The sequence below is a fragment of the Populus nigra genome, chromosome 19, assembly GCF_951802175.1.
Source record: "Populus nigra chromosome 19, ddPopNigr1.1, whole genome shotgun sequence".
NCBI classification, from domain to species: domain Eukaryota; kingdom Viridiplantae; phylum Streptophyta; class Magnoliopsida; order Malpighiales; family Salicaceae; genus Populus; species Populus nigra.
The window spans coordinates 6,596,946-6,616,501 of record NC_084870.1 but is presented as its reverse complement, the minus strand read 5'-3'; the positions used below and the strand labels follow the sequence as shown (position 1 = coordinate 6,616,501).

The following is a 19,556-nucleotide window of genomic DNA, read 5'->3' as shown; positions in this document are numbered from 1 at the left end:
ACTTTACATGATTTGTTGTTAATGTTTTTGTGAGTTTTGTGACCCCGTGATCATGAGGTCTACATTAACTAGTATCTGAGGGAATATAATAAATTATTTTAAAACAAAAGGATTAATTCTTACCTTAATCTAAATCTTCCGGTATATATTCTGTCAATAAATACTATAATGTAGGCAAAAGCTATATAGGATAGTAGCAACTCAAAAATAAAATAAAATAAAAAGATGAAAGTTTTAATGAGTAAAGAGGGTTGTGAATGTGAACCTTAAATTCACAATTTTATTCTTTAAAAAATAAAACATATGGTGATTATCTCCTTAAGAGGTTTACAAGACCTTTAAATAAGCTAAAAAAACCTTACCTCTATTAGGAAGCAACTAGGAATTAAAAAATATAAAGAAAATAAACAAAAAAAATCCAAATTAAAACATAGTTTGAAAAAACATAGGAAAAATAGTAAAAATCATCATATGAGGAGCATCAATGCTCAAAACACAATTCTAAAAGATTTGTGAGTCTATTTAGCGACGTAGTGGTTACCCTAAGAAAAATCACTTGTAGAATCACTTGTTAAAATTTGATGCTAATCCAATAGTCAAATCTTTTGTTATTATAGTTTTAAAAAGATAATCAGTCTTGACTGTTTTAGACTTTTTCTTGCACCTAAACCTGTTCTAATAGTCTATAAAAACATTTGTTACGTTATTCATATAATCTGTTTATGCCAGATTCTTTTCTAGTAATGCCAGATTATCACACTGAATATTCATAACCGCTCGTGTCTATAAGCCCAACTACATCATATTATCACTTGATTTTCTTTTATACGTTGATTTATATATCTTTTTATATTTTTATAAAAATCATATCATTAGAGTAGGAGTAACAACAAGAATCACATGAACATTCAAGCAATGCATATTATATACCTCCTCGTAACTTAACAATTATTATTAACAATATCTAAATGGTTTGGGGGAATCATTGTCCCCCCACACACAAAGCATTATGGATTACAACAGTAATCTATAGTGCATTCCTTTTTTTTTTTGTATTTTTTTTCCAACTTTCCCCTTTTTTTTTTCTTTTTCATTTTTTTTCCAAAATTACTTTTTTTTTCAAATTTTTTTTGTTTGTTTTTTATTTATTTTTTTAAAATTATTTTTGTTGATTTTTCTTTTTAAATATTGAGTTGATTAAAAATTTCGCTTTGTAATTTTTTTCTTTTAAAATACTGTGGATTCCTACGGTTTTTTCCCACATAGTTTTTCTATTTTATTTTTTTATTTTTCAAAATTATATTTGTCGATTTTTTTTAATATTGAGATGATTGAGAATTTAGTTTGGTAATATTTTTTCTTTAAAACATTGTTGATTGCTACAGTGTTTCTCTGTATGGTTTTCTTTTGTTTTTTTTATGATTTTCTCCTAAATTATATATTTTATTTTATTTTTTAATATTTAGCTGGTTAAAAATTACAGTTATAATATGTGAGGAAATCACCATAACTTTCCTTGCAGATTACTGTGGATTGCTACAGTGTTTTTTCCCACATGGTTTTTTTCTATTTTGTTATGTTTTTTTTTTCTAAAATTGTCTTTGTCAATTTTATTTTTTTAAATATTAAGCTGGTTAAGAATTGTAATTACAAGTAAATACAAGTTTTTCCTCACAAAACACTATGGATTGATACAGTTTTTCCTCACATGGTTTTTTTCCAGTTTCTTTTGTGTTTTTATTTTTTGTAATATTTTTTTTTTCAAAATTATCTTCATCGATTTTATCTTTTTAATATTGAGTTGGTTAGAATTTAACTTTATAATAAAGCTTAATCATGTGGGGAAAGTACTGAAGCTTTCCTTACAAAACATTGTGGATTGCTACAGTGACTCTCCACATGGTTTTTTTTTTATAATTTTTTTTAAATTATCTTTATCAATTTTATTTTTTTAATATTACGCTGTTTGAGAATTATAATTACAAATAAGGCTAAATCATGTGGGGAAGCATTGTAGCTTTCATCACAAAACACTGTGAATTGCTACAGTGTTTCCAATATCCTTTTTTTGTTATTTTTTTTCTAAAATTGTCTCTGTTGATTTTTTTTAATATTTAGCTGATTAAGTATTTAGCTTTGTAATTTTTTTTGAAACATTTTTAATTGTTGTAGTGTTTTATCATATGATTTTTTTATGATTTTTTTTCAAAATTATCTTTGTCGATTTTTTTTTAATATTGAGTTGGTTAAGAATTATAATTACAATAAAGCTAAATTATATGGGGAAAGCGTTATAGTTTTTCTCACAAAACACTATGGATTGCTACAGTATTTCTTTAAATGGTTTTTTATTTTATTTTATTGGGGAAAACACTGTAGTTTTCCTCACAAAACATTTTTAATTGTTGCAGTGTTTTATCATATGATTTTTTTATGATTTTTTTTCAAAATTATCTTTGTCGATTTTTTTTTTAATATTGAGTTGGTTAAGAATTATAATTACAATAAAGCTAAATTATATGGGGAAAGCGTTATAGTTTTTCTCACAAAACACTATGGATTGCTACAATATTTTTTTAAATGGTTTTTTATTTTATTTTATTGGGGAAAACACTATAGTTTTCCTCACAAAACATTGTCAATTGCTACAACATTATTTCTCATGGGTTTTTTTCCTTCCAAAATTATCTTTGTTGGTTTTTTTTTAATATTAAATTGGTAGAGAATTTAGCTTTGTAATTTTTTTTTTGTTTTAATTAACAAAAATGTTAAATGATGTGTCAAAAACACTGTACAAATCATTTTGTTCAGAATCTAAGTTTTTAATCACCAACACAACTTTTTTTTCCGTCATGAAATATTTACTCCATCATATATTTAGTTTCTATTACTTATCTAGCGCTTATTTATAATTATAATACTATTAAATGCGTTTATTTTATAAGTCCGCACAGCCCGCGGGCATATTATCTAGTCCATGTCTATTTGGTTTCTAGTTCGAAGCTTTTATGCATATAAAAAAAGGCAGAAAAAACTTCTTTGTTACTTTTAAATACAACCACAATATTTTTCTCGTTTAAAACTCCTGCATGATGTCGTATTACCAATACAAACCTCGATCGTCCTCAACGTTGAACCTTTCTTCTTCGAAGTCTTCGTTATTTTCTTTTATTGAACTCTTCTTCTTCTCCTTCAAGATCCTCGTGCTATTTGCGTCAAATTAAGACAGCATAATTCTATTGTCAAATATTTTATTTATATTCAAATATACAAAAGGATGGTGTATAAATCATAAATGATCACCGAGAACAAAGACAGAGATCATAGATAACATATTAGAGGCAAAATGGAGAATGAAATCTGCAACTTGATAAAGGTATGGTTCTCAGTCTTTGCTTCTGTATGCTATTGCTATGCTATTGGGAAGGTAGTTCCGAAAGGAACTCGAAGACTTATCTTTTTGCTCCCAATCGTTTGCCTCTTTCTTTACCTTCCTCTTCATCTATTCGCCATTCATTTCAGAGGCCCCACAGCTTTTTTCATTGCCTGGCTTGCAAATTTCAAGCTTCTACTCTTTGCTTTCGGCAAAGGCCCTTTGTCTTCAGATAATCCATCCATCTCTCTGCCACATTTTGTGGCTGTAGCTTGTCTACCCATCAAGATCCAACATAACGTTAATGACTCATCTCCAAAATCACATATACATTCCCAGAAGCTTGAAGATGGTAAGAGATCATCTCGAAATTATGGGGTCAAGACTTTGCTTTTGGCTATATTGGTGAATGTTCATAATTATAGTGACTATATCCATCCGAAGGTCGTTTCCTTGCTTTATGTCATGTACTTGTATATCCAACTTGAAATATTACTAGCCATAGCAGCAACCATGGCTAAAGTGTTGTTAGGACAAGAGTTAGAGCCACAGTTCAACGAGCCCTACCTCTCCACTTCAGTACAAGACTTCTGGGGTAGAAGATGGAACCTCATGGTTTCAAGTATCCTTCGACTTGCCGTTTATGAACCCACCGGCAACATAGCCTCTGGTCTTGTGGGCAGAAAATGGGCTCGAATTCCAGCAGTCATGGGGACATTTTTTGTCTCGGGTATCATGCACGAGCTCATGTTCTTTTACCTAGGGCGTGACAAGCTCACATTGGAGTTGACTTGCTTCTTTCTCCTCCATGGACTGTGTCTAATAGTTGAGGGTGTTTTGAAGAAGCGTTTTGGCGGCAGGTGGAAGTTGCCGACGGTGATTTCTGGGCTACTGACTACCGGGTTCGTGATGTTGACGGGGTATTGGTTGTTTTTACCGTCAATGTATAGCTGCAAGGTTTTTGAAAGGGCATCTGCAGAGTATGCCCAGTTAGTCACATTCATAGAAAATACAATTATTCATCGTCATTTGAATTTGTTTGGTTCATAGAATATTGTTTTTAGGTTTTGCTTTGGATTAGAAAATTAATCATTGGCACATGCAGGCTGGCACTTCAAGGTTTGAAAGTTTTTTATTTATTTATTTAGATTAAAGAAACAATGGGCCATCTAGACGATGGCAGAAACAGTTTACAAGACTCAGCAAACCAAAATCCCACCAATGCTGAAAAACCATCCTCTCTGTCAAATACTCTGTTCTACCAAGTGTATGGCCATTTAGGTTTGGCAGTTTGTTACTTCTTATTTATATATATATAAAAATGAAATCATGTATTTTAAAGAAATTATTAGGTGCGATTTCCTATTGAGTTGATGTACTATACTTTTTCGCGTGAGAGTATAATTTAATTAGTGACTAACCTATTGTTTAATTTGGTACAGCTATCATTAATTATAAGTCGAAGGTCAATGGTTTATGATGAGACAGCCCACCAAAAAAATACAAGAGAAACTAGTTAGAGATGATGATTTAAAAATTTTAGTAGCTCGTGGTCAAGATTTATGATTTATGATTTTTTTTTTTGTGATTGGTATCTAGTATTTAGCAAGTTAAGATAATCGATAACTGAAACTTTATGATATATTTTTTGATGAATTTAAATTTTTTTTGATATTTAAATAAATATTTCTTTTTAAGAAAAGACAATTATATTTTAGAAAGAGACTTCAAAAATAAATATACAATAAAAAATGAAAATTAAGATTCTAGAGTTTGAAGGGTTCATATGATATTTATAACTTATGAGTCTTATCTTTTTATGAAAAAAAAGATTAGAGTGTAGTTTTATCTCGATAGTATTAATGAAAGATAAATATCGCCAACATATATATTAATACAATGAAAATATGGTAGGCCTTTAAAAAAATTTTATAAACTATATTTTACACATTATTAATTTGAATGAAAATATGATAAGTCTTGAGAAATTTTATATACTTAAGGTAATAAAAAAAAAATTCAAAGTATAATTAAGTCCATAAAAACTGATTTTTCTTCTAAGTTGCGCCTATAAAATCTGGGTTGTTTTCTGAGGCTTAGTTGAGCTATTTTTTATGGTTAAGTTATTCTCAAGACTAAGCCCGCCCATGAGACTCTGTTTTTTTTCTTATACTGAGCCCCTGAGGGCTGCTGAATTTTTTTTTCAAGACTGAGTCTGTGGAGGCTGAATCCAGACAGATTACCTGAAACTAGGAGTTTTTAAACTCTTAAAAGGGTTTTCAGAATGTGAAATTTGAATTCATCGACTACATGCATAACTTGGTCATTCCCGGAAAATATGCGATCTCGACACCACGAAAACATTTGTGAAGAATATCGAGACACAGAGTTCCAATCCATACAAATATACTTTCCCGAGAAAATATGTTGAAATAGCCGAACATCTCTTCATCCTTGCCTTGCCTGAACTCTCGATCTATCGTTAATAAATTCATTTACAGGATATGTTAATTGGTTATTATTCTTTCCTACGTGAGATCTGGGACTCTAATTCTTTTTCAGTAATATATATATATATATATATATATATATATATATATATATCCCATGGTTGAGTTTTAAATAGAATATAATAGTTTATATACCAACGCTAAGTTATGAGTTAGATTTAAAAAAAAAACATTTTATTTAGTTCATGTTTTAAATTAAATTACGTGTAAGTTATTTTAACATAATCGAGTTAACATAATCGAGTTGATTTCGCCAATTAAAAAACAATCAAAATAATTTTTGAAAAAAAAAATGTTGGCAAGACCAGACAAAAAGAAAATGATGAAATAAAAGAAAATTGAAAAAATTAGGTGGCTGAATTAAAAAGAAAGAAGATGATGAGCAATGATGCGACAAAATAATTCTAATTTTTTAATTCCTCATAATTTGAAAAATATGTACTTTTCTACTACAACTTGCTTTAAGATTCTAATCCTATAAAAGCAACTTTATTATCCAAACTAAACCTCCAATAATAATTTTTTTCTCCTGCAACAGCAGAACTTCGAGAAGAAAGCATGTGGCTGGATTTGGATTGCTATTCTGCAGCTCCTTTTTAATTCGTGACTGGTGATTACTATACTGTAGGTCTGCGGAAGATCTCTCCATGTATATTCAACTCACACCCTCCGGCCAATCGGCCCGGGGGCCTTTTACAGTTTGAGCAATAGTTGAAAACGCCCAGTACAATATTTCTGTTCAGAAGAAAAGAAAAGAAAGAAAAGCAGAGAGGACCAGTACAAATTGAACTAGCTCTGTATACAGACTTCATAATCGAGCATCAGGAAATCAAAAACACTCTCTTGGAGGAACAGGAAAAAAATATGGAGGGTGAGATTCGCAACTTCCTGAAGGTATGGCTCTCAATCTTTTTTTGTTTATGCTGCTGCTATGCCATTGGTAAGGCAATACCAAAAGGAAAAACAAGACTCCTATTCCTAATCCCATTTGTGTGCCTCTTTTTCTACCTTCCTCTTAATCTCTCCACCATATTTCTTGGGGGCAACACAGCATTTTACATTGCTTGGCTTGGAAATTTCAAGCTCTTACTCTTTGCTTGCGGTAAGGGCCCTTTATCTTCACAATATTCATCAAGGTCTCTCTTAACTTTTGTTTCTGTTGCTTGTTTGCCCATCAAGATCCAAGAAAACCCACCTCCAAAATCACAAAACCAAGAAAACCAACCTCCTGTAATACCTACAGATCAAACCCACAAATCTTCGTTGAACTATGCAATAAAAGGTGTGCTTTGGGCATTTCTGGTAGTTGTCCATGATTATAATGAATACATCCATCCAAAAATCATCTTGTGTCTTCTATGTCTCCATTTATACATCTTCCTCGACGTTGTCCTAGCCTTAGTTGCAGTCTTGGCTCGAACCATCCTAGGACTAGAGCTAGAGCCACAATTCAACGAGCCACACCTCTCTACATCTCTACAAGACTTTTGGGGCAAACGATGGAACCTCATGGTCAGCAGCATCCTACGCCAGACCGTCTACGAACCCACCCGCAACATTAGCACACGCGTCGTCGGTCGGAGGTGGTCCCCAATCCCCGCTGTTTTGGCCACGTTCTTGTTATCAGCCATTATGCACGAGGTCATGTTTTATTACCTGCTTCGCGTGAAACCGACATGGGAGGTCACATGGTTCTTTCTTCTACATGGATTTTGTGTAACAGTTGAAATTGTAATAAAGAAAGCGTTAAAGGGCAGGTGGCAATTGCCGAGGGTGATCTCAGGACTCTTCACCATAGGATTCGTCATGGTCACTAGCTGTTGGCTGTTCTTTCCTAAGCCGCTCCAGTGTAGGGCGGATGTCAGGGCGTTTGAAGAATATGCGGCACTTAGAGCTTTCGGGAGGGACTGCTCTCATGCTCTATTTGGACGCCCTTCCATCACCAGAAGCTATTAGCAAATTAAATAGGCCAATACAGGGAAGGAGAATGCTACGTATAGTTCTGTAAGTCCATGATGAGGAAACTCATGTGATATATAAATAAAGCGATGCCCACAATCATTCTGAAAAACAAAATGGGTTTTACTTCAGAAAAATTGTATTCCATTACTTCTGTTGCTTGATGCACACTCCTGTTTGTAAGAAAGAGGAATTTCTTTAATATATATATATATATATATATATATATATATGGAAGTACATGAATGTATTGACTGAATGCCAGTGCCTTTATCGTTATTTTTCTTCTTAAAAGTATATTTAAATAATATTTTTTATTATTTTTTAATATTAATACATCAAAACAATTTAAATAAATAAAAAATTTACAAAACTATAATTCGAGAGAAACATCATTATCTAACAACTAAGGTCAACTGAAAATTAAATTACTTGATTTATACTCCAAATAATTATATACGAATGAAAAAAAATTTGTATATACTCTAGCTAGTAGTTTGTTATGCAAATTTTTTTTTTTTTTTTACAGATTTATCAATTGTTTTGCAATGGATTATATGATATCTCTCATGTATTCACGTGGAGTCCATTGTTAAATGAAGCGGCTTCTTTTTAACAATGGTTGCTGAAAAAAGGCGGAAACTGGTTAATAACAATTGTTCCTGAAAGAAAAAAAGTGGTGTGATTCGTAAAAACCTGAAATAAGTTGAAGATCAAGATGACATTAATCGTAAATGTTCTAATTTTAATTTTTTTTTTTAAAAAAAAACGATTTGGCCACAAGATGTTTTGTCGATACCAAACCGTGCAGCTTCGGTTTGCTTGCTGCTTTTCCAGTGGAACTGTTGCTGGTGTTATTTTTCCGTCAATCTACTTCACGAAACTTGCTAAGGTTAATATCACCAGAGGAAATGTTCAAGAAAAGTCCATTATTTCTCTTGATTCGAAGAAAATCATTATAGTAAACATGAATAACAGCTGAGATACAAGCTAATGTGGACGTACACATTGATTCTACAATTTTTACATCTAATGCTATAATGTATCAGACAAGTATGGTTGCATACAAGAAGGAGAAGGAAAAATCGTTTTGAATTTACATCATGTTCTAGGGCAGGTGGCTATGGTGTCAGGATTCGGCTAGTAGTTTTCCTGAATTGAGAATTAATGTAAGAGCTAAGGCTATTCCAAATAGAAAACCTGGATCCAAAGAACCGAACAATAACTGATTTTCTTGATCCTTCTCTCACAAATTCCAAGTCCCTGGCAATGCTATTCTCCACAACTTCTGCATCCTCATGTAATGGTAGGGCAACTGAACCATGGGATTCCAGGTTTTTAATCCACCCACGAAGCAAGTAATTCACAGCCTGTTGTAACACAAAGAGTCAGCTGTCTATGGAAGCAATAAAAAGTAGGTATATCAAGGCCTGGAAAGATTATCCATTTCACAGCCTACACGGAACGCATCAATTAAATCAGACCCAGGACAGCAATCCCACAAGTATCTGGAACTCCAATGCAACATGAACCACTTCCCAAAAAATATTGGCGATTCCACAATGCCTTGAGAATTCATTCTTTACTAACAGAACATTTCATTGATTAATCCTAGAAAACCTAGTTTGGGTGGGTTGGGAAATAAAATTTGAGACCACTGCAGGGATGCCAAAGAATCTAAAATATTCTCATTCTCTCTCTACCTCCACACGAGTGGAACTGGAGTTTTGATTATATCTAAGTACCGATGTCATGTCCAGGTTAAAGGTCATCTTCTCCTGTAATCGCAGGCAGCAGCTATATGCAGAAGTTACAAGTAGTTACAGCAAGATTCTTGTAAATTACCTCCGTTGAACTAGTATAGTCATTGAGTTTCAACAACTATTCTCTCTTTTTTCAAGTTTTCTACTTCACATAAGATTAACATACTTATTTCCGGATCAATCATCACAGTGTCTTTTCTGCCATTAGACAAATAAGCGATGAGCTACATACCTCAGGAACTTCATCATGGGGACAGTGACCAGCTGGGCTGATCTCATAATACAGAGCTTCTGGCACCTGCTGTTTCACCTGTAGGCCCCAGACAGGCTTCACCCAGGGGTCCTCCTTTCCATACACGAGACAAATGGGAATATCGCTCATTTTACACCTAGAAACACAAATAAGCTATGAGCCCTTCAGTTCAAGCAAGAAAAAAAAGAAGGGAATGAGTGACTCGTGAAGAAAAGTTAAGAGCTATTAAGTGCTTGCCTGGCTAAAGTCTCCTTGAAGGATAGCTGCCCCTGAGGAGCAAACATTATTGAGGCAAATGATGCAGCAGCAGCAGGATGTTGCGTAATCTCAAGAATACGAGAAAACACTTTGTCAATATTTGTAGAATGATCTGTGTAAACCTGTTTAAGTATCTCTGCAATACTTTTAGGATCACTTATTTTCTGCCAACTGGGAAAGAAATTAATAACATTAGTAAGTTGGAGAAGGTTGATGCATGACAATAACTGTACTGGTGATGGTGGAGGCAGTAGGAATTAGATTCAAGCAATAATGGCTTTGAAGAGATAAATGCAACGACTTATTTCATGAGACATGCATGTTAAACAGAACAAGCAACTACATGAAGCCGCCCCCAACAAAAAATTTATTGTTTTCACAATTTATGCAAAGCCTTGGTGAGACTCTTTATAAGTTTCACCAACAACATGATACCCATGTATTATATATGGATTGGCACGTGAATTATCTGGATCCCAAGTGTATGGGTACACAAATTAAATTGTATACACACACAGTAAAAAGAAAAACTTACAAGAATTCTATGAGCTTTCTAACATTTGCAGGTAGAGGAAATGTCCCAGACCATGGAAATATCCTTGCTAATCTTGGAGATCTTATTGGATTAGGTAGAAAACCCCAAAACGGAGTTGCATTTAGCAATGTAACACCTTTCACTAAATGAGGGTATCTTGCTGCAAAGTATAATGCAACAAATCCTCCCAGCGAGTTCCCTACAATATATACTGGTTCGCCAATTACCTGTAACATAAATGATTAATGTAATCTGTGCCTTTTGAGCTATCACGATGCATTTCTCTTACATAAATGGCCACGTTGTTGCAAATTCACAATCTTAATGACACCTCTTGTGAATTTGAACGCCCATGTAGAATGCAAGAAAAAAGTAGGAAACAAGGATTGGTGTCCAACTCATTAATTTAAGAATCTATGTGAAATGTGCAATATGAGAAGAACTAATTGGATGGCAAGCATAAAGCTATGGTCTTGAAGCACAAAGATATGAAATCAATGCATAGAGTTTAGGAGAAAAGGTATTCTAGAAGCATTAAAGTGTGGAGTTGGAGAAGTAAAGTACAAAGGTACGTAAAAATGGAGTTGAATTGTTTTTCAGAAGGATTTATGTGAATTGATAGGTCAAAGATAAAAAAGAATAGCTGCTTTCCTAAATGAGTGAACAAAAAAAAGAGACGAGACCAGACAAAATTAGATAAAGAAGCACTTTATGCAATGTACAAGTGTGACAAGGTTGAAAAGGCATGGAAAAAAAAATCATGTAATTGCAGATCAGAAATAGAGTAACTGGGTTTATTTCTCACTTTGGAAAAGCGCTAGGAAAATGTTACCAAAATGGAAAATTGGATGAAGGAGACATGATCAATGCAGAATAATCCTTCACGTGAGCTTAACCATACAAAATCCTACAGAAAGTGCATGAATGTACAACAACGGAAAACTAAGGCAATGTATATTATTGTAGATATCCATATACAATATGCATGTATATGTGTCTCAGCCGTCTTTCGTTATTGCAGATTGGAACAGAGAAGACATGGAAGGATGTTTGACTACCTCTTCTATGAAATTGTGAACTTGGTCCTGCCATAAATCCATAGAGAAAACAAGCTCATTCGCCCATGGTTCAATCTCATCTCCAAACCCCCAAATGGAATCCTTCCCTTCTGAGGCAGCCCCATCCTTTGAGAACAGAGTGGGATTCTCAACTGGCAATGACATTCCCTGCCCAAGAAAATCAATCGCCCATACTCTGTAGTCACGACCCAAATCCTTCAATTGCTTCTCATAATGAAAGGAACCAACACCAAATCCAGGAAGAAACAACACTGGTGGAGAATTCACATTTTCACAACCAGCTTTCTCATAATGCACATTAAGTTTAGGCTTCCATTTCCAAAAACAACTGCTTATGGGGGCACTATATTCACCATTGGATTCATCTGGCAATCCCGGAATCAAAACCTTAGTCGGAGATTCTCCATTTTCTGTAATACTCGCCACGTCATCCTCTCCACCAACCACATAACTACTAGAATTTCCACTGAAAACCTTTGAATTGCCATTCTTTAACCCTCCAAATGAGTCAAGTGACCTAGAACCTTTCCCATGATTGAGTTTTTCCAAGAACTTATCAACACTAGAAAATCTCAGTGACCCATTTCTTTGATTAGTCCTAGCAAACAGAATTTTGCGTTCTCTACTAGTAGGGAGCTTTAACTGGGAAGAATTTGATCCATTTTCAGCTAGTTTCCACCTCAAATTTACAACAAGACAACAAGATGCGGTACTGGAAGAAAGAATCTCCATGCCCCAGAAAGTTTGATCTGCAGTGATCAGTTAAATCATATTGATAAGCAAAAACGAAGCTTACCTTCTGCGTAGTTGAAAATAGAACTCCATAAAAATAAGAAAAAAAGCTAAAATCATCATGTTTCTATACTATTATAGCTTCCAAATGTTTAAGAAATCATGAAAAATACTACTTATCATAGTCTTTACTTCTTTTCTCGAATTAATGAGCTGAAAGCTATCAAAGTTTCTTTATTTTCTTTTGTTTCCCATCATTTCCAAGCTACCAAACAAAGCTCAAAGCAAGAAAACCAAACTTTTACAAACAGAACTTGATGGAAACATATCTAAGCAGCTCTTTAACAGAAAACCCATATCTCATGAGTTGATGTAAATCTATTAAAAAAAAGTATTAAACAGTGAACAGGAAAGTTTATTATTTAACAGATCGTGCCCCATAAATAAACAACTTATAAAATATTGGAGAGATGTCTCCTACCTTTAGTTTCCAAAGAGAAGTGTCATTAAAGTTCGATACTTTATGAAATCTCTAGTAACCTCCGTGGACTTCGGAGATTTAAGTAAGATCTAGAGAGAGATGGAGACACTGGGAGACTGGGGTTGCTTGAACGCTTCTCCTTCTTATAACTGGCCAAGAAAAGAACCTTTCTTGATTTGCCTTTTTTTTTCATTTATTGGTGAATAATAAAAATGCTATCCTGACAAAATGTTCAATATATATATATATATATATATATAATTTTAAAACGCTTTACTATGCTTGTACGGTTGCAGTGTTGTGTTTGTTTTCTTAAGGAATTTTTTTTTTTCGTCTTCTTCCAATTTCTTTGAAGTTTCGTGTCCCAATAAAAATGTTGGTGATGTTCAATAGCAAAGATCCAATGGGAGGGGTTACCAAGACTTTATACAGAAGTTATTAGATACGTTAGGAGGTGTATAATTATTTTTTTCATGGAAATATAGGACCTATCATGAAAATTAAAGCTTATTTTAAGGTTCAAAACATAGTTTTTAGACCCGGCTTGGTGGCCAGCTCGGTTCAAAACCCAGGTTCTGGGTTTTGACTGGGTCACCGGGTTGTCTGGCTCGATTCTTTTTTTAAAAAAAAAATTAAAACGACGTTGTTTTAATAAAAAACAAAATAAAAATTAATGGGCTGCAACCGAGTTTTTGACCAGGTTTTGTCGGGTCAACCGGGTCATACTAGGTTTTTTCTTTCCCTGTTTTTTCTTCAATTCAGCCCGATTTCAACCTGGATTTTGAATCAACCCGTCAGATCAGACTAAGTTTTAAAATTATGGTTAAAAATATATTTTTCAAAGTGTTTTAAAATGAAAATAATATAGAAATAAAGTGAAAACAAGAAAGCAGTGGGAAACAAAAAATAATGTTTCTTTTTTCCGACGACAAAGAGCAAAGAGCATAATTAACATTGTTTTCAAAAGTATTTTTTGATATTAATATATGAAAATAATTTAAAAATATAAAAAATTAATTTAAAATTAAAAAAAAACACAATTAAACGCAAAATCAAACACTATAAAAAAATAATTATTAAAAGTTGCAACGTGGCTGGTGATGATGGCTGGCAAATGACTGCCTCTTTTTAAAAATTCTTATTAATTTTTTTTAACCTAGGCCAAGTGTGTGGTCCAAGAGTGTGGGCCTAGTTGCCACCAAGCCTATGCGCATAGGCCTATGACATGTGCTTATGGGCAATTCATCTCCAATCTTGCAAGCCCACAACGTCATGTTGTTAACACTATTGATTGACAATTATTGTCGACCAATTGTTTCCAATTTTCAACGTTAGTGACAAATTTCAAGCGGGCAGAAATTGTTTTTAATTCACATTCAAATGCTGATAAAGGACTTGAAAAAAAATATCGATCTGTCTTCAACAATAAATATAAAAAAATACAACGCACAACAAAAAATAATTACTTATTTATTTCAAATGTCTCAAAATAAAACAATAGAATATCAAAATTGAAACAAAGAAAACAAAAAATATAAATGCATCAAACCATGGGAATAAAAAATCTCATTATGTAAACACTTCCAATCATCGCGTCCACATTGCTTGATCTAGCTCTTGAAAAGGATATTTTTAGTGAGATAAAATGAATGAATATAAGCCACTAAGAAATCATTTATGTGTTTCTTGTAGCAATTATTTTCTTCATAAATATATAACTTACAATTGAAAACATAAGTATTATACAAAATTCAATAACAAGAAAGATGATAAAAAAAAAACAAATAGATTAAAACATTTTAAGCCTAATACGGAGGAGAATGTGGCATTGGAGATGTGTAGTATTAAGGAGTTGGTGGTGATGGTGATGATTTATTGTATTAAGGAGGAGGCAAAGAAAAAGATGATAGAGGTGGAGACTTGTATATGTATAGAGGTGGAAGTGGGGAAGGAGATGTTGGGGGCGGTGGGGACTTTTAAGCATACAGAGTAGGTGGTGAAGATGGTTACTTGTAAACATAAAAAGAAGGTGGGGAAGTACATGAATGAGGTAGAGACATGTCTACGTATGAGATGGTGAGGATTTGTAAGCGTTAGGTGGGGGTGATGAAAAAGATAGTGGAGGAGGAGACTTATGAATATATGAGAGAGGGGTGGATGATATTAGAGGTGGCGAAGATTTGTAAATGTATGGAGGTGGAGGGGAAGACGATAGAGGTGGTAGGGATTTGGAAGCATATAAAGGAGGTAGAGAAAAGGGATAGTGGAGGAGACTTATAGATGTAAGGAGAAAGGGGTGATGAATATGATGGTGGCAGAGATTTATATACTTAGAGATATGGAGAAGATGATATAAATTATGGAGATTTGTAGATGTGTGAAGGTAGTGGGGAAGGTGATGGTGGAGGTGGAAACTTATAGATGTAAGGAGGAGGGGGTGATTATGAAAGTGGTAGGGACTTGTAGATGTAAGGAGGAGGATGTTATGATGATTGGGGAGATGGGGATTTATAAACATATAGTGGGGGGGTGAAGGTGATGATGGAGAATGTGGTGACTTATATACATAATAAGGTAGGAGGAAGGGGATGGTAGTAGGTAATGGTGATGGAAAAGGTGGGGATATGTAGAAATATGGTGGGATGGAAAAGGTGATGGTGTAAATGGTGAATTATATCCATAAGAAGGTGGTGGTGAAGGAGATGATGAAGGTGGTGAGTTATAAACATATAGAGGTGGAAGAGATAATGATGAAAGTGGTGGGGACTTCTAGATGTATAGAAGGGGTGGTGAAGGAGAAGATGAAGAAGGAGATTTATAAATGTATGGAGGTGAGGGAGAAGGAGAAGGAGATGGAGATAAATGGGGTGGACATTTGTAAACATAAGGTGGAGATGAAGATGATGATAAAGATGGTGGGGACTTGTAGACATAAGAAAAGGGTGGTGAAGGAGATGGAGTAAAAGACTTATAAATATACAAGGAAAGGGATGACGACGATGAAAGTGATGGTGGCGGTGGTGGGAATTTGTAAACATATGAAGGTGAAAGTGGAGATTTGCAAACATAAGTTAAAGGTAATGAATGTTATAGAAATGGTGAAGACTTGTCATAGAAAAATGGGGGTAATTTGTAGTAATAGTGAGGAGGATAATGATATGGTGATGAAGGCGATGGTTGGCATGAATACTTGTAAAACTTGTCTTTATCAGTAGCTATATTAGTAAATACTTGTAAAACTTGTCTTTATCGGCAGCTACGTTAGTACCTATTAAGTATAATGCTAGGTCGTATAGTAGTTGAGGCCAAATGCTAGACATGTTTGGTGAAATTGGCTTCTTTTCAAGTCGATCCCACAAGTCAAGTATTCTTTACCTCGTAGATTCAATACTAATATAAAGATGGAAATGCTACAAGTTTTCTAATTTTTATAGCAATTCCCTTAACTGCCCCCCCAACACACACACACACACATTATTGTTTGAGGTCTACAACCTTAAAAAGTATTACTATGTTCTTGCATTTCTTGTCAAAACAAGAAAAATAAAAGGTGATGGGTTTCCATTATGCTCCATATGAATGATATAAGTTTATAATTTACTTTAAAGCAGTCAAGAACAATGAATAGTTCATACTAAAACATCTATAATATTAAATATTGCAAGAAAATTCTAGGTTTATGAAGATGTGATGTCTGATTAGGGATACCGCCTGACTTGTCTAGTGTTACATAAAATTAAGAACGTGTTACATATTGATAAACCCAAATCTAATAGGCATTAAAAAACCTTGAAGGTTAAAAACTCACAATCTCAGGCAACGTATCTGAGCTTAACCACCCATGGGCTTATCACTAAAGAAGAGTTTAGCCTCCATGGACTCAATTTAGGGGAATAGTTCAACCCCCATGGTTACTGACTCAATACATTTTGGCTCTTACTCTCCCTATATCTCTAGATGTATAAAAAAATCTCTCAACGAGTCTACCATATTTTCATCTCATTAATGTTTGTGTAAGGAATATTTATCTTTCATTAAATGTATATATAAAAGATATTTATTTCTCATTAATGATATCAGAGCAAAATGACTCTTCAACCCTTCCTCTTCCTAAAATGACAAGACTCATAAGTTATAAATACCCCATGAATCATTTAAGCTCTAGGTTCACAATCTCCATTCTCTACGGAATATATATTTTCAGAGTATCTCTCTCTAAAATATTATTATACTCTATTTCTATAAAAATACTTACTTAAACATCTGGGAGTCCCCTAACCTACCATAAGAGACCTTTTACTGGTATATGGCCTTCAACATCAAGCTACACCTATTTTGGCCATCCTAGGCTAAGAAGAGTGGAGCAAATTACAGGGATTAATTGATTAACTAATTTGTCCACCCACTTGACCCTTGTTTCTAAGCTCTTTTTTATTTTTTAGGTCATCATCACATATCAACTAAAATTTATGTTTTATGAACAATTTTATCCAACTTCACAAATAAAATGACTTGTTAGAGAAAAAAAAAATCTCCTTCTTCTTGAAACCAAAATATTTGGCATATCATTGTCTTTTATTAGCACTAAAATCTCGTGCTAGTCATACTTAACATATATTATAAGGATTCTAAGCATACATGTTAGTAATTAATTTTAAGTCAAAGTATGGATTATTAAGATTAAGCATAAGTATTATATATGTTAATTACATATTCAAATATAATGGTTTTTTTTGTCGGTCTATTTATTGTTTTTTTTTGTATCATTTAAATTGTTAATTTAATGAATAACTTGGAACTTGATTTTTTTTAATCTATCATTTTTTAAAATTAAAAAAATTATTCAACCCACGACAACTTGCGAGTAATATATCTAAGTGTCCATCTAATATGCGAGTAATATATCTAAGTGTCCATCTAATATTTGTCATGACAATACTTAGGGAAGGGTAATATTCTTGTTTCATGTTAAAAAAGAAAGTGCATCCCTTCAGGTATTGTTAATGAATGAATTTGAAAATAAACTATTATGCACTTTATCATAGGACCAACCACAACGAGGAATATGTGTACAACTACTAGCTTGAAATTTATGAAACCATATATGATTTAAATTGTGGAGCATTTTATTCTTGAATCTAATTTAAGTCAGAGTTGATTTCATAATCATCTAAAAGTTTTATGGTACACGAATTTTCAATAAGAGTCTTGCTCTTAAATTAATTTGCAAAATATTTATTCAAATATTTTATTAATTAAATAAAAATAATTTGAAATTCCATTATGAAAATATTTTTCTCTCAAAATTTTCCAATAATTTTAAATTTTAATGCAAAATTTCCTCCTAACATTAACTTTTAGCTACTTCTTTTTTTAACTAACCCTAATCAATTTGAAATTGGAAATTTTGAGAGTAAAAGTTTCCATTGATGGATCATAAAATTCACTCCTGAATTTTATGGTTCATCAAATCATATAAAAATAATAAGTTATTTTATTTTATAGTTATTTCCTATTAAAAGCTTACTAGTTGATTTTTTTAAGAAAGGATAAATAAAAGGAAATGAAAAGGCTTGCATGGCCAAGGACCGCTATGCCTGGCCCATGGTCTTTGATCTAGGTGCTCCTAGCTCAACGATTTTTTTTTTCTTTAAAGTGAGACAACAGTTGTTTAGGATGGAGGGCGTGTCGTCTACGATTGCTAGATAAGTGAATCCTGCCATGGCTTGCGTGTCAACCGCTGCTCTTGATTATTCAGTACTTGCACAGTAATCGCGTGTTGCGATGAGGCCGTCTATAAAACTTGATGAATATTTAATTAGTTTAAAAAATTTACGTGAATGAAATTAAAATATATATATATATATATATATATATATATATATATATATATATATATATATATATAATACGTGTATTTACATTTGAGTTTAAATATATTGGAAGAATATGTTTGATTTTGAATAGTAAAAAACAGTTAATTAATAATTTATTTCATAAAAGATCTAATTGAAGAGTTAATAATTGAAAGAATGCGAAAGAAAATCAACCTATCTTAAAAAAGGTGTCTAATTGTAGTTGATGAGACATAAGAAATCACAAAATAATAATTAATTATTGGATTTTTTTTTTATTTTGATAATATAATAAACAATGAAAGAAAACAGAAAATAACATGTTTTTTTTTAAGAAGAAAAAAAGTAAAGAGAAAGAGAGGCAGGTATGAAACCCAGAACCTCCCGTCGTCGTCCAGAATCCCTCATCCTCGACGCCAATCCATGGAAGCCACAAATTGCATGCCTCTCAAATTCTCCCTCCCCATGCACCATCAAAACACCCCCAAGCTCCCCTACCACCTTTTTTTATTAAAGAACTACATGGCAGTGAAATTTGATTAATAGAAAATCTTGAAAGTTCAGCATGGAAGTGTAGTGTTGTGTGCCTCGGGTTTTCTGTGCCTGTTCTTTTAAAGATGGGGACCTGAAAACAGAGAGGGTAAGTAACAACGTGGATTTTCTTTTTCAGAAAATAAATAAATAAATATAAATCCGGATCATGAACTTAAATCCATTTGACAGAGGAGAGATGGGAGCAGAAGCAAAAATGACTTGGT

The 19,556-nt window shown here is 33.1% G+C and overlaps 3 protein-coding genes across 4 annotated transcripts; 2 read left to right on the top strand and 1 right to left on the bottom strand.

Annotated features, from left to right (window-relative positions):
- The first annotated feature begins 3,083 nt into the window (after nt 1–3,083).
- LOC133680611 (acyl-CoA--sterol O-acyltransferase 1-like) lies at nt 3,084–4,718 on the top strand. The gene has a single exon (XM_062103640.1). It carries the CDS (start codon nt 3,347–3,349, stop codon nt 4,421–4,423), a length of 1,077 nt encoding a protein of 358 aa, XP_061959624.1. The 5' UTR covers nt 3,084–3,346; the 3' UTR covers nt 4,424–4,718.
- Nucleotides 4,719–6,377: 1,659 nt separating this feature from the next.
- On the top strand, nt 6,378–8,066 carry LOC133679607 (acyl-CoA--sterol O-acyltransferase 1-like). Its single transcript, XM_062102255.1, has one exon. The coding sequence runs from the start codon at nt 6,748–6,750 to the stop codon at nt 7,837–7,839; it is 1,092 nt and encodes a 363-aa protein (XP_061958239.1). The 5' UTR covers nt 6,378–6,747; the 3' UTR covers nt 7,840–8,066.
- Nucleotides 8,067–8,826: 760 nt separating this feature from the next.
- On the bottom strand, nt 8,827–13,132 carry LOC133680369 (pheophytinase, chloroplastic-like). 2 transcript variants are annotated; one of them, XM_062103278.1, is made up of 6 exons: nt 12,944–13,132; nt 11,710–12,479; nt 10,652–10,878; nt 10,096–10,287; nt 9,838–9,994; nt 8,827–9,212 (listed from the first exon to the last, which is right to left on the bottom strand). In XM_062103278.1, the coding sequence occupies exons 2-6, from the start codon at nt 12,460–12,462 to the stop codon at nt 8,964–8,966; spliced, it is 1,578 nt and encodes a 525-aa protein (XP_061959262.1). In that variant the 5' UTR covers nt 12,463–12,479; nt 12,944–13,132; the 3' UTR covers nt 8,827–8,963. The 2 variants fall into 2 exon arrangements, with proteins under 2 accessions (XP_061959262.1, XP_061959263.1); XM_062103279.1 differs by lacking the exon at nt 12,944–13,132 and having other exon boundaries at nt 11,710–12,498.
- Between the last annotated feature and the right edge of the window lie 6,424 nt (nt 13,133–19,556).